Source organism: Arvicola amphibius, chromosome 2, assembly GCF_903992535.2.
Source record: "Arvicola amphibius chromosome 2, mArvAmp1.2, whole genome shotgun sequence".
In the NCBI taxonomy this organism is placed as follows: Eukaryota; Metazoa; Chordata; class Mammalia; order Rodentia; family Cricetidae; genus Arvicola; species Arvicola amphibius.
The window spans coordinates 132,150,719-132,169,612 of NC_052048.2; the positions used below are offsets into that span (position 1 = coordinate 132,150,719).

Genomic DNA, 18,894 nt, shown 5'->3' on the forward strand with positions numbered 1-18,894 from the left:
TCATAAATACAACAAACACTGGGGACTCTGGCATACAGGGAACACCAACCAGAAGCTAGACACAGAATGCAGGCTGCTTGGTGGGGCGCCACAAGGAATGCTGGGAACATCCGATGGAGTGAGCGTGTGTTGGGGAGGAGCATGTCATTCATGAACTTGGAATCATTAGCGTAGCTTAGAAGAAAACTGAGATAGCAAAGCTTAAGTGAGGTTCCCAGGGCAGAGACCATCCGTGTCAGAGCTGAGTTCCTGTCGAAAAGACTGTGCCTCTCTCCAGTTCTGTGTGCTTACCCCCACTAGGCAACTGAATGAAGGGGATTCTGAGGTCCCTGGACTTCCTGCCCACCAGGAGCTTGCTGTAAATGTGGGGTGGATGGAGGACTAGTGTTGATGAGAGAAGAGGCCTTTACCCCTCTGCTCCGGCCAGGAAGTGGAGGAAAGGAGTACTTATGTAGCCAGGAGTCTAGGCTGCGCCTGTAGCTCACTTGCCCAGCATGACCCAGGGTTCAGCTTCACACACACACACACACACACACGCGCACGCACGCACACACGTACACGCATGCACTCACAAACACACACATACACACGTGTGCTCACACACACACTCACAAACACATACTCACACACATGCACGCACACACACACACACTCACAAATGCACACACACTCATCACCACCACCACCATCATCAACAGGAGACTCAATGTCTCCCTACTACCTTCCTTCCATTATGGCATCTGGAAGCTTCCATACCGCAAGGGACCAGCTACAGTCCCAAGGCTAAATTTCCTGTCTCTACCTGTGGCCATCATTTAGATTTCTTTCTTCTTCCAAGTTTTCCAAGGAGAACAAACCACACATATCCAACCATCCACACTGTAAGGCGTACCCTCACGGACATGCTGTCCTAGCCAGGCCCGTGAGGGTCTTCACAATTGCCTGTCTCCTTGCCAGCCAGGCACTGGCATCAGCCTAGCTCCTCGTTCTGTCATTCACAGACTAATTGGGACCTTCCGCATGGTGCTGCAGAAGGTGGTGGAGGAGAATCGTGTCGAAGTGACGGACACACTGATCGACGACAACAATGCTATCCTCAAGGTCGGTACACCAAGGAATTTCCCATCACCCAGTCCCCTGGGCCTGTGCACATCCCACAGAAGATGCTCTAGAGAAGTGGTCCTCATCCTTCCTAATGCTGCGACCTTTTAATATGGTTCCTCATGCTGTAGTGACCCCAACTATGAAATTTTGTTGTTACTTCATAACTGTAATTTTGCTGCTGTTACGAGTCATAACAAAATACCTGTGTTGTCTGATGGTCTCGGGCAAACCCTATGGAAGGGTCATTCGGCACTCCCCCAAAGGGGTCACTACCCACAGGTTGAGAACCACTGGTCTAACGACTGCTCCATGATTGACAAGGGAGGTAGCAGGAGGACATCAGTGAGATTCTGCCAGAACCGTTTGGTCTGAAAGCTGGTGCTAGAAGTTCTGTAATATGGCTGGGTCTGTCCCAAGTGGAAACTCAGCCTTTCCTACTGTGATAACGTTAGGTGAGGCAATGAGGACGCCATCTCCTCTCCACTGATGTGGTTTTCCCTTTCGGAGTCAGCTCAGCAACAACTTTGAGGTGCCTATTATCATGCAATGGGCGATTGAGCCTTGTCAGCCCTTCCGTGGCAGTAGCCTCCACTTGCACATATGACAAGGCTCCCTTCTGACGAGAGGTCCAGCAAAGATCAGGATCTCATTTTCTGCTCCGTTTGTCCATTTCTGCTTAAGTCAGCATGGGCATGCACGAACTAGTCAGATCCAATCCACCTTCAGTGTCCGTCCCAACGAAAGGAGATGGGAGCCCCCTTGATGCCTAGCCCCCAGGCTCTGCTCTGTCTCCTAGCTGCTCTCCAGCTCTTCTGAGGCCAATCACAGGCAGCTGGCATGGTGGTAAGGAACCTGACCCTTGGGTATGATTCTCAGTGAGGCCTACATGCCATCTGCAACGTGCACAAAAGTGTAGTGGCCTCACCGGATAGTTCTAAGGGGTCAAAGGGCATACAAAGTGCTTAGGATGTTAGCTAATGTATAAAGAGCCTGTATCTTCCTGCCTCAGTTTTGCTCCACATGAGGGCTGTACCTTCTAGACATGGTCCCTCCACCCGGGTTCTGTTTAACATCTGGACCCAGATGTGGCACTCCATTTTCTCCAGAAGAAAAGCCCAAGGCAACTCCCCTGACTCCCTTCTCTAGCTAACAGATGAGAAGTCAAGAATTGGGGAGAAGTGCTGACTGCACTAGGCTGAGGGAAACTCAGGACTGGATCTTCTCTGAGAAGACACACTCAACTAGTTTTGTTACTTTGCCAGGGAGAACCCCTCAGGCCAGTACACAGCCTGGTTCTGAGGATGAAGAGGTGACCTATTTGGGGGTACACTGAATGATTCTTTATAGAGGACCCAAAGACCTCACACCCAGGCTTAGGCCTAGCGAGCAAGGACAGCCACTTGACTTGGGCGCCTGAGAAGAGGACGGCCAAGCACAAGAGAACCTTGGGTATCAGTCCTACTCAGCCTTTTTTTCTCATCTGCAAACTGAGGCAGGAAGGTCCTCACCTCGTCTTCACGGGAGTGAACGTGCCTCACAGGTGCCACAGGTAGCCAGCCCAGCTGCTCACTGTCCCTCTCCCTTCAGACCAGCCTAAGCATGGAGGTCCGGTATCAGGCCACAGATGGCACAGTGGGCTCCTGGGACGACGGAGACTTCCTGGGAGATGAAGCTCTTCAGGAGGAGGAAAAGGACAGCCAGGAGACAGATGGGCTGCTCCCTGGTTCCCGGCCCAGCACCAGGACACCCGGCGAGAAGAGCTTTCGAAGGTAAGCGGCTGGACCCCTCTGGCTGCCCACTGCCCCCCAAAGACCTGGGAACCAGGCGCCAGAAGCCAGTGTTCTGGAAGGCCCTCCAGGCCTGCTGGGGTCAGAGTGCGGGGCTGAGTTGTTAGAGAAATATTTAAGGGTTGAGAAGATGTTCGCACCCAACCCAAGAGCATACAGGAGGCTCTAATCAGAATGGGGGGCCAGGACTGCTCCAGCCCTTAGGGAGGCAAAGGTCTGAGAGATCAATTCTAACATAAGGGGCGGGGGTCTGCAGTACCTGCCTTCATCAGAGAAGTGGGAAAAGGAGACAGGGGAGGCCTTGGTTTCCCTGGTCTAAGACCCAACAGTGCCAACCAGGCCCAGGCAGCCTGACCTCTTCCTTGGCCCAGTGAAAAGATCCCTAGGAGAGAGGCCAACAGACCTGGTCAGGACCTGGCCACCGTCTGTTGAGAACAATTTTCCCAGGCTTTTCTGTGCCTAAGATTCACATCTCACAAATGTACTGCCACTTACAGATGACAGAGGGCTTTGACCAGGCCTCACCTCCATTCATGCAGTACTCTTAGCAGAGAGAAAATGCAATGGCATTACTCAAAGCTCAGGGGGCAAAACTGACGCTAGCAAAATATCCCTCGACACCTAGGAAGTAGAGCACCATGAAAAAGGCTTGAGACCCATGCCTGGAGGTCTGGGGTGTTTTAAGAACAAGGGTTCCCCATATTGTTGCAAGCTTCTCCCTCCATTTTCCTTCCTGGAGGAGGTATAATCAACCTGTGATAGAAAATCCACAGTGAGCGACATGAAACTGAAGTGCTCTAGGCTGACCTCCTCCCTCACCAGCTTCTCTCCAAACCCAAATTTAAATAAACACCTAGGACTACACGCTTCAGGCCAGCCAAACCCTCTGCCGCACAAATATCAGGTCCTTTAGCATAAGGCCAAGCCTGAAGTCATGTATTTGACCATGTCTACATCTGCAAGACGAGAGCTGGAGCCACCAGCCCTGCTCCAGCCGCCATCCTGATGACGATCTAAAGGGAGATCAGAGGCTATAAATGAAGAGCCAGCTGGGCGGTGGCGGCACACGCCTTTAATCCCAGCACTCGGGAGGCAGGGGCAGGTGGATCTCTGTGAGTTCGAGGCCAGCCTGGTCTACAAGAGCTAGTTCCAGGACAGGCTCCAAAGCTACAGAGAAACCCTGTCTTGAAAAACAAAACTTAGAAAATGAAGAGCCAAGTATTGCACGTGGAAGGGCTGATGACAACAGGTTCTTCATCCCGGATAGTGGCAAACATCAGGACCAGATTTAGAAATGGAAGAGGACCATCAGCAACCGGCTAGTAGGTGAGGGCTATAGCACAGTGGTCGCCACTTGTCACCATCTGCAGAGACTACACGGAGAAGAGCCATGTGGAGCTGGCTCAGAAGGAGCTCTGAGAAGCAGGCCACCCACTGTAGAGAAAGGAATGGTGGTCTGAGTGAAAGCTAGCTCCATTAGGTTGACCCTGACTCTGCCCTCATCAGCTGGGTGACTCTGACATGCCACCAATCCTCTCTGGGTCAGTGACAGAAATAAATGAGTTCAGAAAGGAGACATGCTGACCCCCCTCCTCTCTGGCCTCCAGTAGGGCTCAGCATACTCAGGAACAGTGGTGAAAACAGCTCCCCCAGGAATTCTTGGTTGAGGGGTTGCACTCACTAGAGAGGCAGTAGAGTAAGGACATCAGGATGGGGCTCAGATAAAACAAGAGGCGAAGGGTACATCTCGGACCCCCGGAGAGTCCTGATCCAGGAAGGTGGAGCTAAGGGGGATGTCTAAAGCCTTTCTGCACAGCATCCTGGGCTTCTCTCCTCTCTCCATCTCGCTGGACCTTTCTCAGGCCGGAAGAAGGGGTAGGAGGAAGGGTTTCATCCTAGGGACTGGGAATTGGGCAAGAGCAACAGCATAGCCAGAGTGTCTAGCTTTCAGTGGGTGCCATCACCCTGATTAAAGGAGCGTGTTAGGGCACACTATTTCCTCAGCTGCCACCTGAAGGTGCCAGCCTAGGCATGACATCACCTTTGAGATGAATGCCAGCACCTTCTCCTCTCCTCTGGACCTAGCCTTGTAGTGAGCAGGACTCCCTCTGCTCATGTAGTTGAACGTCTCCTGGGCTCTGATCCATCACACACCACCGAGTTCCTCTGCCCACTTCTCTAGTTTCTGCCCACTCCTTACAAGAGAACCCCAAGTGGGCAGAATACCACCAGGAGACTGCACAGAAGAGCGGAGGGTGTGAAGCCCTAGTGTTGGCTCCAAGCATGGAGACACCTCCCCAGATTTAAGATGGCTCACTCATGCTCACAGAGAATTAGGAAGAAATGAAGTACTTACTCTATGTAAGTGACACCTATGATACGTGGAGGGCAGGTTCTCAGCCAGCGTCCTCTGTCCAGCCTCCATGTTACCTTGACCCCAGCTGTTTCTGTGCTAAGCACTACCTGACCTTCTGGTCCAGGCTTTGTTACCATCTGATTCTCACCCCACCCGGTGCTATGGGCTCTCCCAGTGCTGCCCACTGGAGGTTCGACTATCCTGAGCAAGAGCAGAAATGCCTCCACCTACTCCCCGACACACACACCAATGTCCCTGTTGTAAAAAAAAGAAATGGATTACTAACCTCATGAACATTTCCACTCTCAGGAACAAAAAAATCAATACTTCAAACTATACCTCAGTCTCAGAAAGAGGGAGATTTTGAGAACACACACACACACACACACATATTTGCATACATTTGCATGCGCACGTGTTCTCTGCATGGTACCGGGGTATTCTATGTCACTGGACACCACTGGAGTCATAGCTTACAAAGGATTGTGTGGCAAACCACACAGCCTTTCCCCAGGCTCTCTAGTACTCCGAGGTTATCTTGTCTTCTCTGCCTCACCTAGACTCACAAGCTTACACACACACACACACACACACACACACACACCGCCTTCTGCTCCCCAGGCGCCTCTGGTGTCCTGGGGATGTCTAGGTAGTTACTTTGTCATTCTTTTAGGAGTAGGCTGTGTGGTGCCATCCTTATCGTCCTAACCATGGGCATCCTTCCACTCCAGTGGAAAACTGTAGAACCAGGAAGCCCCTTCCTGTGTCTGGAGCAGAGAGCAACTGACCCTGTGTGCATAGCAGGGGCCCTGAGAAAGAGGTGCATGTGTGCACTAAGGGGTGTGCACAAGTGTGTGTGTGTGGTGCAGTACACACTGCCTCATCCCCAAATGCTACTTCATTGGTTCTCATGGGCCCCAAAGAGCTTGGAAACCCTTCTCTGCTTCCCATCCCCAGGATGGGATCCAGGGTTGCGATGGCTGCCAAGGAGCCAGAGAACCAGTCACAGTCATGCTGAGATTTAGGGGTAAAGTGGTTCTTGGGATATTCCGCCCTACCCAGATGTTCTACTTGGGGCTGGGCCTCCCACCTTCAGCCCAAGGCTGAGTAACCAAGTGAGGCCTAGTGCTGAGACATGCCTGGGTCTCCGCAGGCCTTAGTGTTCCCAGGAGGACACTGTTGTTCCCCCTCCTGTCTGTGGATGCTTTTATCAGTTCAGAGATGAACTAAGGAAGAATTGTTCAATGGGGCTGAAAGCAGCTTGCAAGAGAATGCTTGCTACAGAGTGGGACTTACGTAACTGGCAGGAAACACCAAAAGTACAATGTGGGCACTAGGAAGAAATCCAGGCGTATCTGGAGCTTCCTGGGAGGCTCTGTGGCAATGCAGGCAGAAGGTGAGGTCACTGCTTGCCTGCTGAGTGACAGAGGGCAGCCTGAGCCTCCACAGCTTTCCGCACGAAGCAGGTGATGTGAAGATGGCCACTCCAGGGACAACAGCTCAGTTACGTTGGTGCCTGCTGAAGGGCTAATCCTGGCTTTGCAGCTATTGCTTCTAAAGATGGCAGCGGCAGTAACGGTGGTCGTAGTAAAATCACGATGGTGATCTGTCTCATATAAACACCTTTTCCGGACTCTATTCCCACTCTCAGGGAGTGTGGGCCTGGAATACGGAAGGAGGGAAGAAAACAACTCTCCTGGTAGATGTGACACCTCTCTGACTTCAGAACAAAACTCAGAGAGGGAAAGAGGGAGACCGAGTCCCAGGTCCCAGTTGTTCAGTATGCCAGTTTCACACACCTGTTGACCCTTGCCAACCCAAGGCCACACACCTCTCTTTTGTAGTCCACAGCAGAGACTGACATATTTTGCAGGGTCACAGAATGAAAGCCCAAAGGGATAAAAAACCCTTCCCTCCGAGCCTGGCTGTACAAAAAAAAAAAAAAAAAGAAAAGAAAAAAGACAATTCTCCAACCGCAAACACGAGGATGGAAACCAGAGAAACCTTGAATGGAGTTGTAATTCCTAAATAGCCCACAGAAACCCTTGCTCCATGGGCACAGGTCCCAGAAGCCCTTGGGGCTTTCTAACAGTGGCCCTAAGGTCAACTGAGCTGGGCTGGAGCAGGGCACCTGAGTCTCCCCTCCTCTCTCCCTGCTTTCTGCTCAGTGGTCCTGGCTGATTTGGGCAGCCCGAAACTTGTGGCAGCCTGGCTGCCTGTGGGTCTCTTTGAATTAGAGACTAAATATTTGCCTAAAACAAAGGTTAGTCAGATGAATCTGGACTTCGGTTGTGACTGTGCATGGGCCAGGCCTGAGCTAGTGGAGCACGGCCTCACCTGGGCAAGGTCTGGACAGGAGAGCATGTGAACAGAGAGGGGACATCATGGCAGTTTTTCTTTATTCTCACTGACGCGACATAGGAGTGGCTTTGACAGAACCTTCCAGTTTCTGGAAACCTCTCTTAAGGAAGACGGGGGCACATCTCTCCTGCTCTGAGACCTTTAGTGGTGGTTTGTTTACAGCATATTTCCCCACTCCCCCATCTTGTAGCAAGTCCAGCACCTCCTCTCAAATAGGCTCCATCCACTGTGTCCCCGGAGGTCCCCACAGCACGGGCACTACACAGTCCTTGGAGGGAACCAAGGGAGAAAGTGAGGAAAGAGGAGATGCCGGGAACCCTACAGCTTTGAAATCACCAGACCTCCTCCTGGGATAGAGGATATGGGCTGAGTCTGGGGCCATGACACTCCTATACAGAAGACTTAAAGGGGTCGGTGGGAATATGGAAGCCCTTGGGGGAAAAATGTGGGGGTCAGCAGGGCCAGGGCAAAGGTTGTGAGCATCTCTGGTCCACACCCTCTCATCCGCATCCCCTTGTCTCCTCATTTCTTCCCCTTACTCAGCAAAGGCAGAGAGAAGACCAAGGGAGGCAGAGATGGTGAGCACAAGTAGGTGTCCCAGGCCAGGGCAAAGCCAGCGGTGTTGGTTCTCTGCTACGGGGCTCCAGGGGGGCGGGAATGGGCTGAAGGGCAAAGTCTGGGGCGCTGGCTCTCCGCTACGCTATGGGGTTCCAGGGGGGCGGGAATGGGCTAAGGGGGATAGGGGGCGCTGTTCTGGTGGAGCAGCAGGGCACATGCAGGGTGAGGGAGGTCTTTTCACAAGACTGTGGGGGAGAGAATGGGAGAGGGTGGTGAGAGCCGGGGAAGTGGCTGGACCTATCCTTTCCACTCTGGATTTTTGGAGGTGATACCCTCTCCTTTTTTAGAGACTTGTTCCTCTTCTCCTTCACTGGCCAGCTCTCTGCACCTATAGATCAGCTCTGTAAGCATCCCTCTGAGGAAGGATAGACTAAAGAGTGGGGTACACAAGAAGCCTGTCTCCAGCCTAGGCAGCACTGGGCAGTTGAACATACAGCCTTGGAGGTCCAAGAAAGATAATCTCCAGGCACCATGTAGTGGGCAAAACACAAAAATCACAGAGGGCCAAAGAGAGATTGCCACTCTTGTGACCCTCACAGTCTCCGTTCCCCCAAAAGGCATGCCACAGTAGGAAGGCATAGAACTCTCTGATGGTCTGATCACAGGGACCCAGAAAGATTGGCAGCTTGAGCTGACAGGCTCATAGGTTCCCCAAAGTCACACTGTTGTCTGGAGACTCAGTCATCACAGAAATTACAGTGGTTTAGATAGTGACAAGTGTCAGTTTGGGGAATAAGGCGGAACTGGGCAAAAAACGAGGAATCTAACTTCCTACCCAGAGTTCACTTCAGACCCAGGAAGTTGAAAGCACCTGATTGCACTCAAAGCCAATTGATTCTTCAAACACTCTGGTGTACCTGCAAACTCGGAGACAGAGTCTTTATTTCCCACATATAGAAACTGAATTCCAGAGATACTAAGAGATTTGCTCAAAACTGTGGCCCCAATACTTAAAAATTAGTTTATAGTTGTGTCTACAACAGTCTGAGCTGATCCTCATGGGTGTGTCTGCATACGTTAAGATCCTGGGGAACTTGGAGCTTCATCTACTGTGTTGCCCACATCATACTGAATTCTAGGCATGCTTGGAAGGATTACATGAGTAATAACCGTGACCACAGAGCAACCAAAGCAGCATGCTGTATGGGGAGAGGGCCACACAGAAAGATGGAGCAGTTTGCCCGCCTCAGAGAAGGGTAGAGTGTGTTTCTGGGCTGACAGAGCCAGGGATCCGAATCCTTGTGTGGATAAGAGGTGATAGCTTTCTCAGTAAGATGGCTCATGGCTCTAGGTTTCTCTGCAGCTGACCTAGGAGGTACAAGCCACCCTTCTGTTCTCCCTCAGCTCTCTCTCTCTCTCTGAGATCACCAGGCTCCAGGTTCCCTCCAGCTCCGCAGTCTGTCAGACTAGCTTGACTCCTATGATTATAGCTGGGGTAGTGCAGGCACGTGGCAGAGCCCTAGGACATGCTGCCTCCCTTGCCCTGAGAGCCCTAGGACATGCTGCCTCCCTTTCCCTGCTCCATCTTGTCTCTTGCTGTCCCATTACCAGATGAAATTAAGTAAGCTAAGATGTAGTATTATTTTAATGTGTACGGGAATGGGGAATGGAATCTCTAAGATGCAATTAAGCAAATTGAAACTCTTTAGCCTGAGGAAAGAACACTGTGAGGAGAGCTTGCAGATCCCGACCTTGGTGCTACCAAGTAGGCTGGAGGGAGATCAGAGGAAACAGATGCAAGATGGGAGAGAAAACGTAAGGTTTGACCCGGGAAAGAGCAACAGTGCTCCCCACGAGTATGTGGGGCCATGGGGAGATCCTGTATGCTGGGGCTTTGCAAAAAGAATTAGAAACCAGAAAGAAAGAAGGAGCCAGATTCCCAGGGTCAGGAAAAGCCCACACATTCCCTCTGGGGCTCACATTCCCTCTGGGTCAGTCTGGGCCAGCCATGTGACTTAGTAGTAGAACCCTTGCCTAGGATGTGTGAGGTCCTGGAATTGATTCTCCAACTCTAGAAAATAAATTATGGACTGGAGAAATAGATAACTCAGCAGTTAAGAGCGCTGGCTGCTCTTCCAGAGGACCTAGGTTCAATTCCCAGCACCCACATGGCAGCTCACAACTGTTGCAACTGCAGGGATCCAATACCCTCACACAGACATACATGCAGGCAAAACACCAATGTGCATAAAAATAAATGACTTTAAAAGAATAAATAATAGTAAATGCATGCATACATACATACATACATACACACACACACACACACATACATACATACACACAAAAAAAAATTAAGTCAGCCTGTCCTTCACCCACACAGGAAGTGATTCAAAACAAACTGAAATTCAGCTCAGTTTAAAATACATTTAATTTTTAAAATATTTTATTATTTTATTTATTTTACATACCAACCACAGTTCCTCCTCCCTTCCTCCTCCCCCTCCTCTCCCACTTTCCCCCCATTCCATCTCCATCCACTCCTCAGAAATGATAAGGCCTCCTATGGGGAGTCAACAAAGCCTAGCACATTCAGTTGAGGCAGGACCAAGCCCCTCGTCCCCTAAAATACATTTAAGATTATAAAATTACCTGTAACTGCAGGGATAGGTGGCATCTGTCCATATCTGAGAGTTCAGGAGAGGGAAGCAGGAAGATTAGGAGTTCAAGGCCAGTTTCATATTGACTTAGAGGCTATGTAAGCAACAACGCAAAGAAACAATACAGCTCCCGACTCTCACGGATAGTTTGTGCATCCTGATTACCCGAGCTGTGAGTGCATGAGCCTGGACATTTCCAGCTGAAGGTGCTTGGCTGGACCGTGAGTGCTACTGTAGTTCATGTGTAGTCATACCCTTCTAAATCACAGCTTCCAGAAGTATCCATAGAGCAAATAAATGAAGCACTCAGGCCACTGGATTTACCTTGGTGCATGTCCCCTGTTCATAATATGCAGCTTCCACCCCTGGGTCATGTGTGCATTGCACTGCCGTAGTGACAGACTTCTGAACTGAGCCATAAAACAAGGTGAGAGAATTGCTGGATACCTAAGGAAGGGGTTATAATAAACACACTGATTTAAAAGTCTTTTCTCCAGAGGACTGTCAGTCTAGAGATATCATTCTAACCATGGCGAACCCAGCCACTGGAAGTAAATGTGATTCTCTATCTTCACTTCCTCTACACTCCTAATTGTCAAGCTTTTTTGTTTGTATTTTTGTGCATGCATGTTTTTGTTGCTGGTGTTTTGTCTTTGGGTCACTACATGTGTTTGTTTATGTGTGTGTTGCACATGCTGTGGCACACGGATGGAAGGCAGAGAACATCTTGTGGTCCTCAGTTCTCTCCCTCCACCGTGTGGGTCCCAGGGATTGAATTCAGGTCATCAGGCTTAGCGACAAACACTTTTACCCACAGTGCCAGCTCACCAGCCCATTTTTGCTGTTGTCTGTTCATTTTTCAAGAGAGATCTCATTCAGCAGGCAATCCCAGGTATGGATACGGCCCAAGTGCCAGGGTCATTTGTAGAATGGAGTGTCATTGAGAAAGAGTCCCTTGGAAAAGGTGCTCATCATCATATTTCTCAAGCATACCGTGCCTGTGAGTACAGACTTGCTTAGGTGAAGGTGTCTCTTCGCAGAGCTGACCACTGGCATGTTTCAGTGCCCGCTTCTCACTCCATCTTACTGTCTGTAGTTGTAGAACCCCATTAGAAGAGATGCAAAATTTTAATTCTTAAAGAAGAAACTTAAATCACAAGTTAAACACCGTCTCCCAATATAGGTTGATAATCTTTAAAGTTCTGTGAGTAAACTAGCTTTATTTTTTAAATTGCCCTTCTTTGCCCTTTGCCCTGAGAAGCCATGCACTGCTTCCTAGGGCCCAGCACAGTAGAAAAAGGACCTTTTCTATAGCGATTTCCCAATGTATCAGTTGATCAGTGTACCAACTGATACATGGGGAAATTCCTAAGAACAGCAGGAGCAATGACATCTTGTTCTGCTGGCCCACGCTGTAGAACAACTAAAGAACAGTGTAGAAGGTACCACAGGTATGGAGCTCAGGCTAGGAACCGTGGATATGGGGTCCACCATTGCACACACCTGTGCTTTTCATCAAGAAACAAACACCATTTTGAGACATCCCCCGTCATGTGGCGCTGCCAGCAAGTCTGTTTGCTTCAGTGGTCACATGATACAGTCTTTGGGGGTTTTCTCCTTTGAATTTTTTCAGGGCACAGTAGAAGTGGTATGGCATTAAAAAGTCTTATTTTTGCTCCCCGAAATGTTTGTTCTAAAGAATAAAGTGGATCTTTAATTAAGGGATCATAGCTAAGAGTAACCCAGGCCTTGAACTTAAGTGGCGATATGGGACCAGCTTTAGAAAGCGATGCAGTCCTCTGGGCTTCTGGCAGCAGCTCAGATTCCAGCCCCAGAAGCAGCGCAGCTGACTTCTCTAAGCGGGTTCTCTTCTGACCTACACAGCCTCAGCTCTGGCATCTCAGCACCCTTCCCCCACTGCTGGGGAGATTCTGGCTAGAGCAGGCTGCCATGGTGATGGCATCCTGTAGGTCACACAGGCACAAGACTGGGACTCTAGAAATAGCCACTCTGCCCTTTTAACCACTTGTTGGGGAGAAAGTCCCCAGGATGCTTCAGGATAAGTCAGGCAAGGTGACCCCTTTTCCGCCTTCAAACAACGAGTTCTAATGAATTTACTAATCTGCTTGATAGCATGTCACCTGTAATTTAAGCCTCATCAGAGTCTCTCCCAAAGTATGGTGAGGCTTGGGTTATTTTTGAATAAAGGACTCTTTCTAAATGACTTCCCATTGCGGCTATGGTCCTGCTGCCTTTCCCCAGTGTTCCTTTTGGTCACTGTGGATTCATGTTCAGAGAGGTCCTGATCACGGAGACAGTGCAGCCAGGACAGTGGAACTCCTGCAGGCCTGGGGACATGGACGTCAGGCTGCAGCCTCTATTGCTCTTAACATGGGACACTGAGATGATTTTCTCATCTCTGAGCTTCAATTCTTCACTGGCTGAATGAAGAGATAACATATCCATGCCCTTCACAATTGCCAGCAGGGTACAATAAGAAAACATGAGGAAAGACAAGAACTGTATCCCTTTTTTGGACATTTCATAGTGTGTGTTTGTGTGTGTGTGTGTGTGTGTGTGTGTGTGTGTGTGTGTGTGTGATTTACTTCCCTTTAACGCAGCTCAGAGACAGAGTCCTTGCCTATCATGCAAGGCCCAGGTTTAATTCCCACCAGTGAAGTTTGATGCTAAATGCCTTTAATTCCAGCAGGAAGATCGGGAGTTAAAGGCCAGGTTAGGCTATACAGCAAGTTTCAAGCCAGCCTAGGTTATATGAGACCCTGTATTAAAAAAAAAAACCTGTGGGAGTGTGGGGGTGTCTCAGAAGAAAAAGAAGTCTACCACCAGAGCTGACAATCTTGGGTCCATCTCTAGGACCCACATGGTACAAGAGGAGAGTCAATGCCCTGAAGTTGTCCTCTGACCTCCATTCATGAGCCATGGAACATGCAAGTCTCCTCGCAGTCTCTCTAAATAGATAAGCAAACAAACAAATGTAATTTAAAAAAAAATAAACTTTTCGCAAAACCAAAATCTAAAAAAAAAATTAAATCCCAGACAGGCTAATCCCAGCAAATGCCTTTTGAAATGAGGTCACCTTCATGTGTATTCTGTGCTTAGAGTCAACAGTTAAAGCTACAGAAATGGGGCCAGAAGTTGAGGGGCTTGGGAACAGAAATCAGGGGATAATATGCTTGTCATGCATGGCGACCCACCTGTAATGCCAGCACTCCGGAGGGGGAGACAGGGTCCACTGATCAAGCTGGCTAACTAGACTAGCCTGGTCCCTGAGCTCTAGCGTCAACGAGAGACCCTGTCTTAAAGTAGAGGGCAATGGAGAAGGAGAGCAGTGTCACCCTCTGGCCTCCACATGTATGTGCACACCTGTGCACTCACACAGACGTGAACATGACAAAAGAAGAAAGATTGAGAGGATAGAGAACAAAGAAGATGCTTGAGCCCAGTGATCATAACTCTGAGGAAGCAGCTTTCCTTTATGGGGTCCCTTCCTTCAGTTTTAAACCCATAATACAAGGGAAACAAACAAATCAGGGTCACCCACCTCTCTCACCTGTTTCTCGTATGTCATCAATGAACACATTCATGAGTCGACAGCACATGACAGGAGTGGGCCCTGTTCACCCAGCCATCACAGGACACAGACATGGCTCACTCTGCATCTGGGTTTAAGATAGGGCCGGGTTTTGGGAATGTACCTGATCCCCCAGTCTCAGGTAGAAGGGTTTGAGGGAGCCAGAAGACAAGGACAGAGAGGTTTGCTCCAACCTCACACTGTACAGCCTGCAGAGCAAGGATCTGGGGGTCCTAGATACCATCCCCAAGCCCCTGCAAGCTGAGGCTGATCCAATGTCTGCAGACTTTGCTGGAAGCAGGTTAGGAATGGGACTGTGCCTACCCCCACGGGAGGCTGCAGCATGGCAGCCACACCCAGGAGGAGGAGAAGGAGGATGGGAAACACAGGGAGTCAGGTGTCCCGCTTATACAATATGGATAGGGTAATGGAATACTGCACTTACCCCCCACGGATCCTACTCCCGGTCTTTCCTGCCTCGGGGGACTTCAGGCTGGACTGCGGGGACATCACTAAAGGGCTGTAGGGACCCCTGCCTCCTTCCCTCAGCCCCACTGACTGCAAGGCCCTTTGCCTCAGCACCTGGCCATACCACACCAGAGGAAGAGGTAGGAACTATGGGGTCTGCATGAGTTCTAGGGGCTAGGTAAGAGGTGATGATCGGCAGTAGGAAGCCACAGGGAGAGGGACAACCAGGATATGAGAAAGGACCTTTTCACTGGGAACTGAGAACAGAAGCAGACAAAGCAGGTTCTGTGCACCAAAGCCACCTGAGACCCGAAGAGCTGGCTTCCAGGGCTCCTACCTTCTCTTCAGCCTCAGTCTGTCCCTCCGAGCCACCCAGACCTATGTATCTGTTCTGATGCTGTCTCTGGGCATCTGGCCTCTTTTCTGGCTAGCTCTTGTTGGGGTGCATGGTCAGGAAGGCCACTTAGGAGCCTTGCAGATCCCAGAGCTCTGAGAAGAGTGGGCTGAGGTCCACCTGGGAAGCTCAAGACCCAACCAAACTCCAGGCCACTTCCCTAGTCAGCTGGGATTCCCACCTGCTCCGGAAGGGGCCAGGGAGGAAGTGTCCTATGTCCTTCAGGGCTCATGGCCCCTAATTTGGAAGGTACCTTGAGAAAAGTCACTTAGACCTGGGGTCTCCATCTTCTTTATCTCTGAGTTCCACAGGGGACTGTTTTCTTGTGTGTTTATGTTTTTCCTGCATGCATCTATCTTCCCCCTACCTCATTCTCGGGGTTCCCCTTTTACAGAGCGGGAAGGAGTGTGTTCTCCGCCATGAAACTCGGCAAGACTCGGTCCCACAAAGAGGAGCCCCAAAGACAAGGTAGGCAACATGCTCCTGCCCACAGCTCCATCAGCCACTCTGAACTGTAACCATCATTTAAACCAGCCCTAGACAGGTCTCAAAGGGCCCTCCTTCCCCACTTCCCATTGGCCACTCCCACTTGGGCAGGGCTTGGACTCCCACTGGTTGGCCTGGGGAAAAGAATCATAAGCCCTTGAGCCTCTGCCAGGTGGGTTGGCTCCTCTCCACAATGAGTGAGTCCACAGGAGTCCAGAGACTTTTTTAATTAGAAAAGAGAGTAGCAAGGAAGCATTTTTGGAGTGCACCCGGCTGATGCCAGCAGGCTCATCCCTAGAGAGAGGCCACTGGGCCTACAGAGCTGGGGTGACCTTTGGTGCTTGGTCCCTCCTAAGAAAGGAAACTGGAAGGTTATCTGACCTTTAAGAGGAGGCAAGGACAGGTGGAAGATAAGGGGGTATGTGGGGCGGAGAGGGAAGCTATGTGTAGCCAGCATCAGGGCTTTCTTATGTGGCCCATTGGCCCTAGAGCTCTATTTTAACTGCACTCTTCATAGAGGGTACAGCTTCCTGCTGAAACCCAAACCTACCATGTCTAGATGGCTTTTCCAAATCGTTACTTCATCCACTGGATTCATACACAGGAGTACGCTCCCCAGCTCACGCCTTCCTGTTAACAGTAGCCATTGTCATAAGATGGATGTAGAAAGCTCAGGGTATTTCCTACTTTCTTCCACAAAGGATATTCAGAGCTTTAGAAGATAGAATTGGATAAAAGAATTACATTCAGATAAGATTACAAAAGAAAGGAAGGCTAGACATAATGACGATTAAAACATTTTAAGAACATGACCATGTACATCTAATTCCAAGTCAGGAAGCAAAAGCAGATGGGTCTCTTTGAGTGTGAAGCTAATCTGATCAACACAGAGGTCCAAGCCACCCTGGGCTACATAGTGAGACTGTCATAAATCAACCAACCAATCAATCAATCAATCAATAAGAGGATAAGAGATATATGGGTGCATTCTAAGCAAAGTGTCGTCAAATAAAGCTGAAATTTGACTCTCCTTCCTAAGAGACCATCCCTAGCCCTGCCTCCACCCACCTACCCTTTACTTCTTCTCCAGATGAGCCAGCAGTGCTGGAGATGGAGGACCTGGACCACCTGGCCATTCGGCTGGGGGATGGGCTGGATCCTGACTCAGTGTCTCTGGCCTCGGTCACTGCTCTCACCAGCAACGTCTCCAACAAGCGGTAAGTGGACCAGAGGCCTGTAACCCACCTGCCACAGCCCTGCCAGGCAGGACCAACTTGCCAGGCTTGAGATTTGAGGGCAGAGAAATCAGGGCCTGTGAGCTGCTTCTCCCAAGCCTTGCCCTTTCTTACTATCCTTGGATGGTCTTATCACTTGTCTCCCTGCAGAGGCAGAGCCCTTGAGCTGCTGGGGAGGGGGGGGGCACAGAGTGCTGACCAATCCACACGTGACTCCGTTCACCCAACGGCCATCCATGGCTTCTGCTTCTGCTTAGTCCACCGAAGACATCCATCCCCACTCCCAATTCTATTAGCAGAATTGAGTATTTGAAGATCACAGTTTTGTCCCTCTGGCCTTTCCATCCCTCACACAGACCCTGATAGTACATTCTCCTCCTCAGGTCTAAACCAGACATTAAGATGGAGCCAAGTGCTGGGAGGCCCATGGATTACCAGGTAGGTGGGTACCCAAATATCTGGGTCTTACAGATTCTGCTGGAGTGGGGTATCCTGCCAGGTTCACATGGTAGACTCAGGTAAGAACCAAGAGGTCATAGAGGGCCACAGCTGAGTCTCAAAGTCAGCTTGTCTGGCTTTCCTAGAAGTATCAAGGCAGGTGCAAACCCAAGGAAGTTTGAGGTCTCGGCAACCACTCAGAGCTCCTTGAAGATTATGTGTCCAATGCTGAAAATTCTGAGGAAAAGGGGGTCTGGGCAGGTGTGGTATGGAGAAACACACACACACACATCCACACACACACAGATTGTTCAGGGTGAGCTGTTGAAGAGTGGTAGGTGTATTTTTAGTTTGTTTGAATGCTGGAAGTAACATCAACCCTGTTATCTCCAGACAGTAAGAACAGGAGTGATTTTTCCCCTCCTTTTGTGTCTCTATACTTTCTCAGATTAGTTGTTATTTGTTTCTAAAACTAAATTTTTAAAGGTCTGACCAGGAAGGTTGTGTGTGTAGCCACAACACAGGCAGAAAGGGAGCTGAGTGTCGGGGGGGAGGGGGCATCTGCCAACACAGGCCTCAGTGGCCTCCACTCCGCAGGCCCAGATCCCCAGCCTTAGCTTTCTCCCAGCCTGAGATAACGGAGCTGGATAGAATGGCTCACAACAGACAGGCATACAAGCCAGAAACACCTAGCCTTTATGAGAAGAAAGGCGAGAGAAAGCATCTCTCAAGACAGGCCCAGGTACCTGCATGACTCCAGACTCTTCCCTGAGACTTAATAGGACTTAGTTATAGGTCAGAAACCGGTGTGAGTTCAGCTTTATCTTCAATGTCCATTTCCCAAGCCCCGTGCACACCACCCTTATGCATGGACAATCCCACTTCACCTCTCTCGGGTGATGATAGAAAGGGCTGAATGGCACCATCTGTTTTCCATATGCCTGGTCAAGGTACCCAAGGATCTGCCTTGACTCCCTTAATGCTTGCTTTGGTTTGCTTCCATCCCCGTTTTCCCTGGTGTTTAAAAAGATAGCCCCAAGTGGTGTCACGTGGTGCCACGCTGAAATTTTCGACAACCTCAAGCCCTGAGACCTGTCAAAACCCAAACACAATGTCTTGAGGCATTAAGGGATTTCTCTGGGAGACAGACACGTGGAGAGTTGCTTCAGTGTACTGAGATCAGGGAAAACCCAAAGCCCCCATGCAGATACCATGCCGCTGGCCTGCTGTGCAAAAGCACGTGAAATCATTGTTCGTATAATTTATTTTTAAAAGGCTTATTATAAGCCAGGCACTGTGCTAGGAGCTGACTATGTGATGATGTCATCCTAACAACCACCTAAATGTAATTATTACTGCGTTTTTACAGTAAGAACTGAAACCAAGGAAGTTACAGGGGAGGCTTGGGTAAATCAAGGCTGTAGCCAGAGTTCTCTGTAGTTGAGGCTTCTGGAG

General features: G+C 49.9%; 1 protein-coding gene across 5 annotated transcripts in view; it reads left to right on the forward strand.

The window, feature by feature from the left end:
* The window catches only part of Otof (otoferlin), a 92,929-nt gene that overhangs the window by 40,162 nt on the left and 33,873 nt on the right, over nt 1-18,894 (forward strand). For 4 of the 5 annotated variants that reach the window (XM_038319014.1, XM_038319017.1, XM_038319012.1 and 1 more), the window contains exons 4-8: nt 1,002-1,101; nt 2,692-2,873; nt 15,675-15,748; nt 16,857-16,983; nt 17,385-17,439. In XM_038319014.1, coding sequence (XP_038174942.1) covers nt 1,002-1,101; nt 2,692-2,873; nt 15,675-15,748; nt 16,857-16,983; nt 17,385-17,439 — 538 coding nt within the window. Of the gene's footprint in view, nt 1-1,001; nt 1,102-2,691; nt 2,874-8,151; nt 8,197-15,674; nt 15,749-16,856; nt 16,984-17,384; nt 17,440-18,894 lie in introns of all 5 variants that reach the window. The other variant, XM_038319015.1, reaches the window with a different exon arrangement.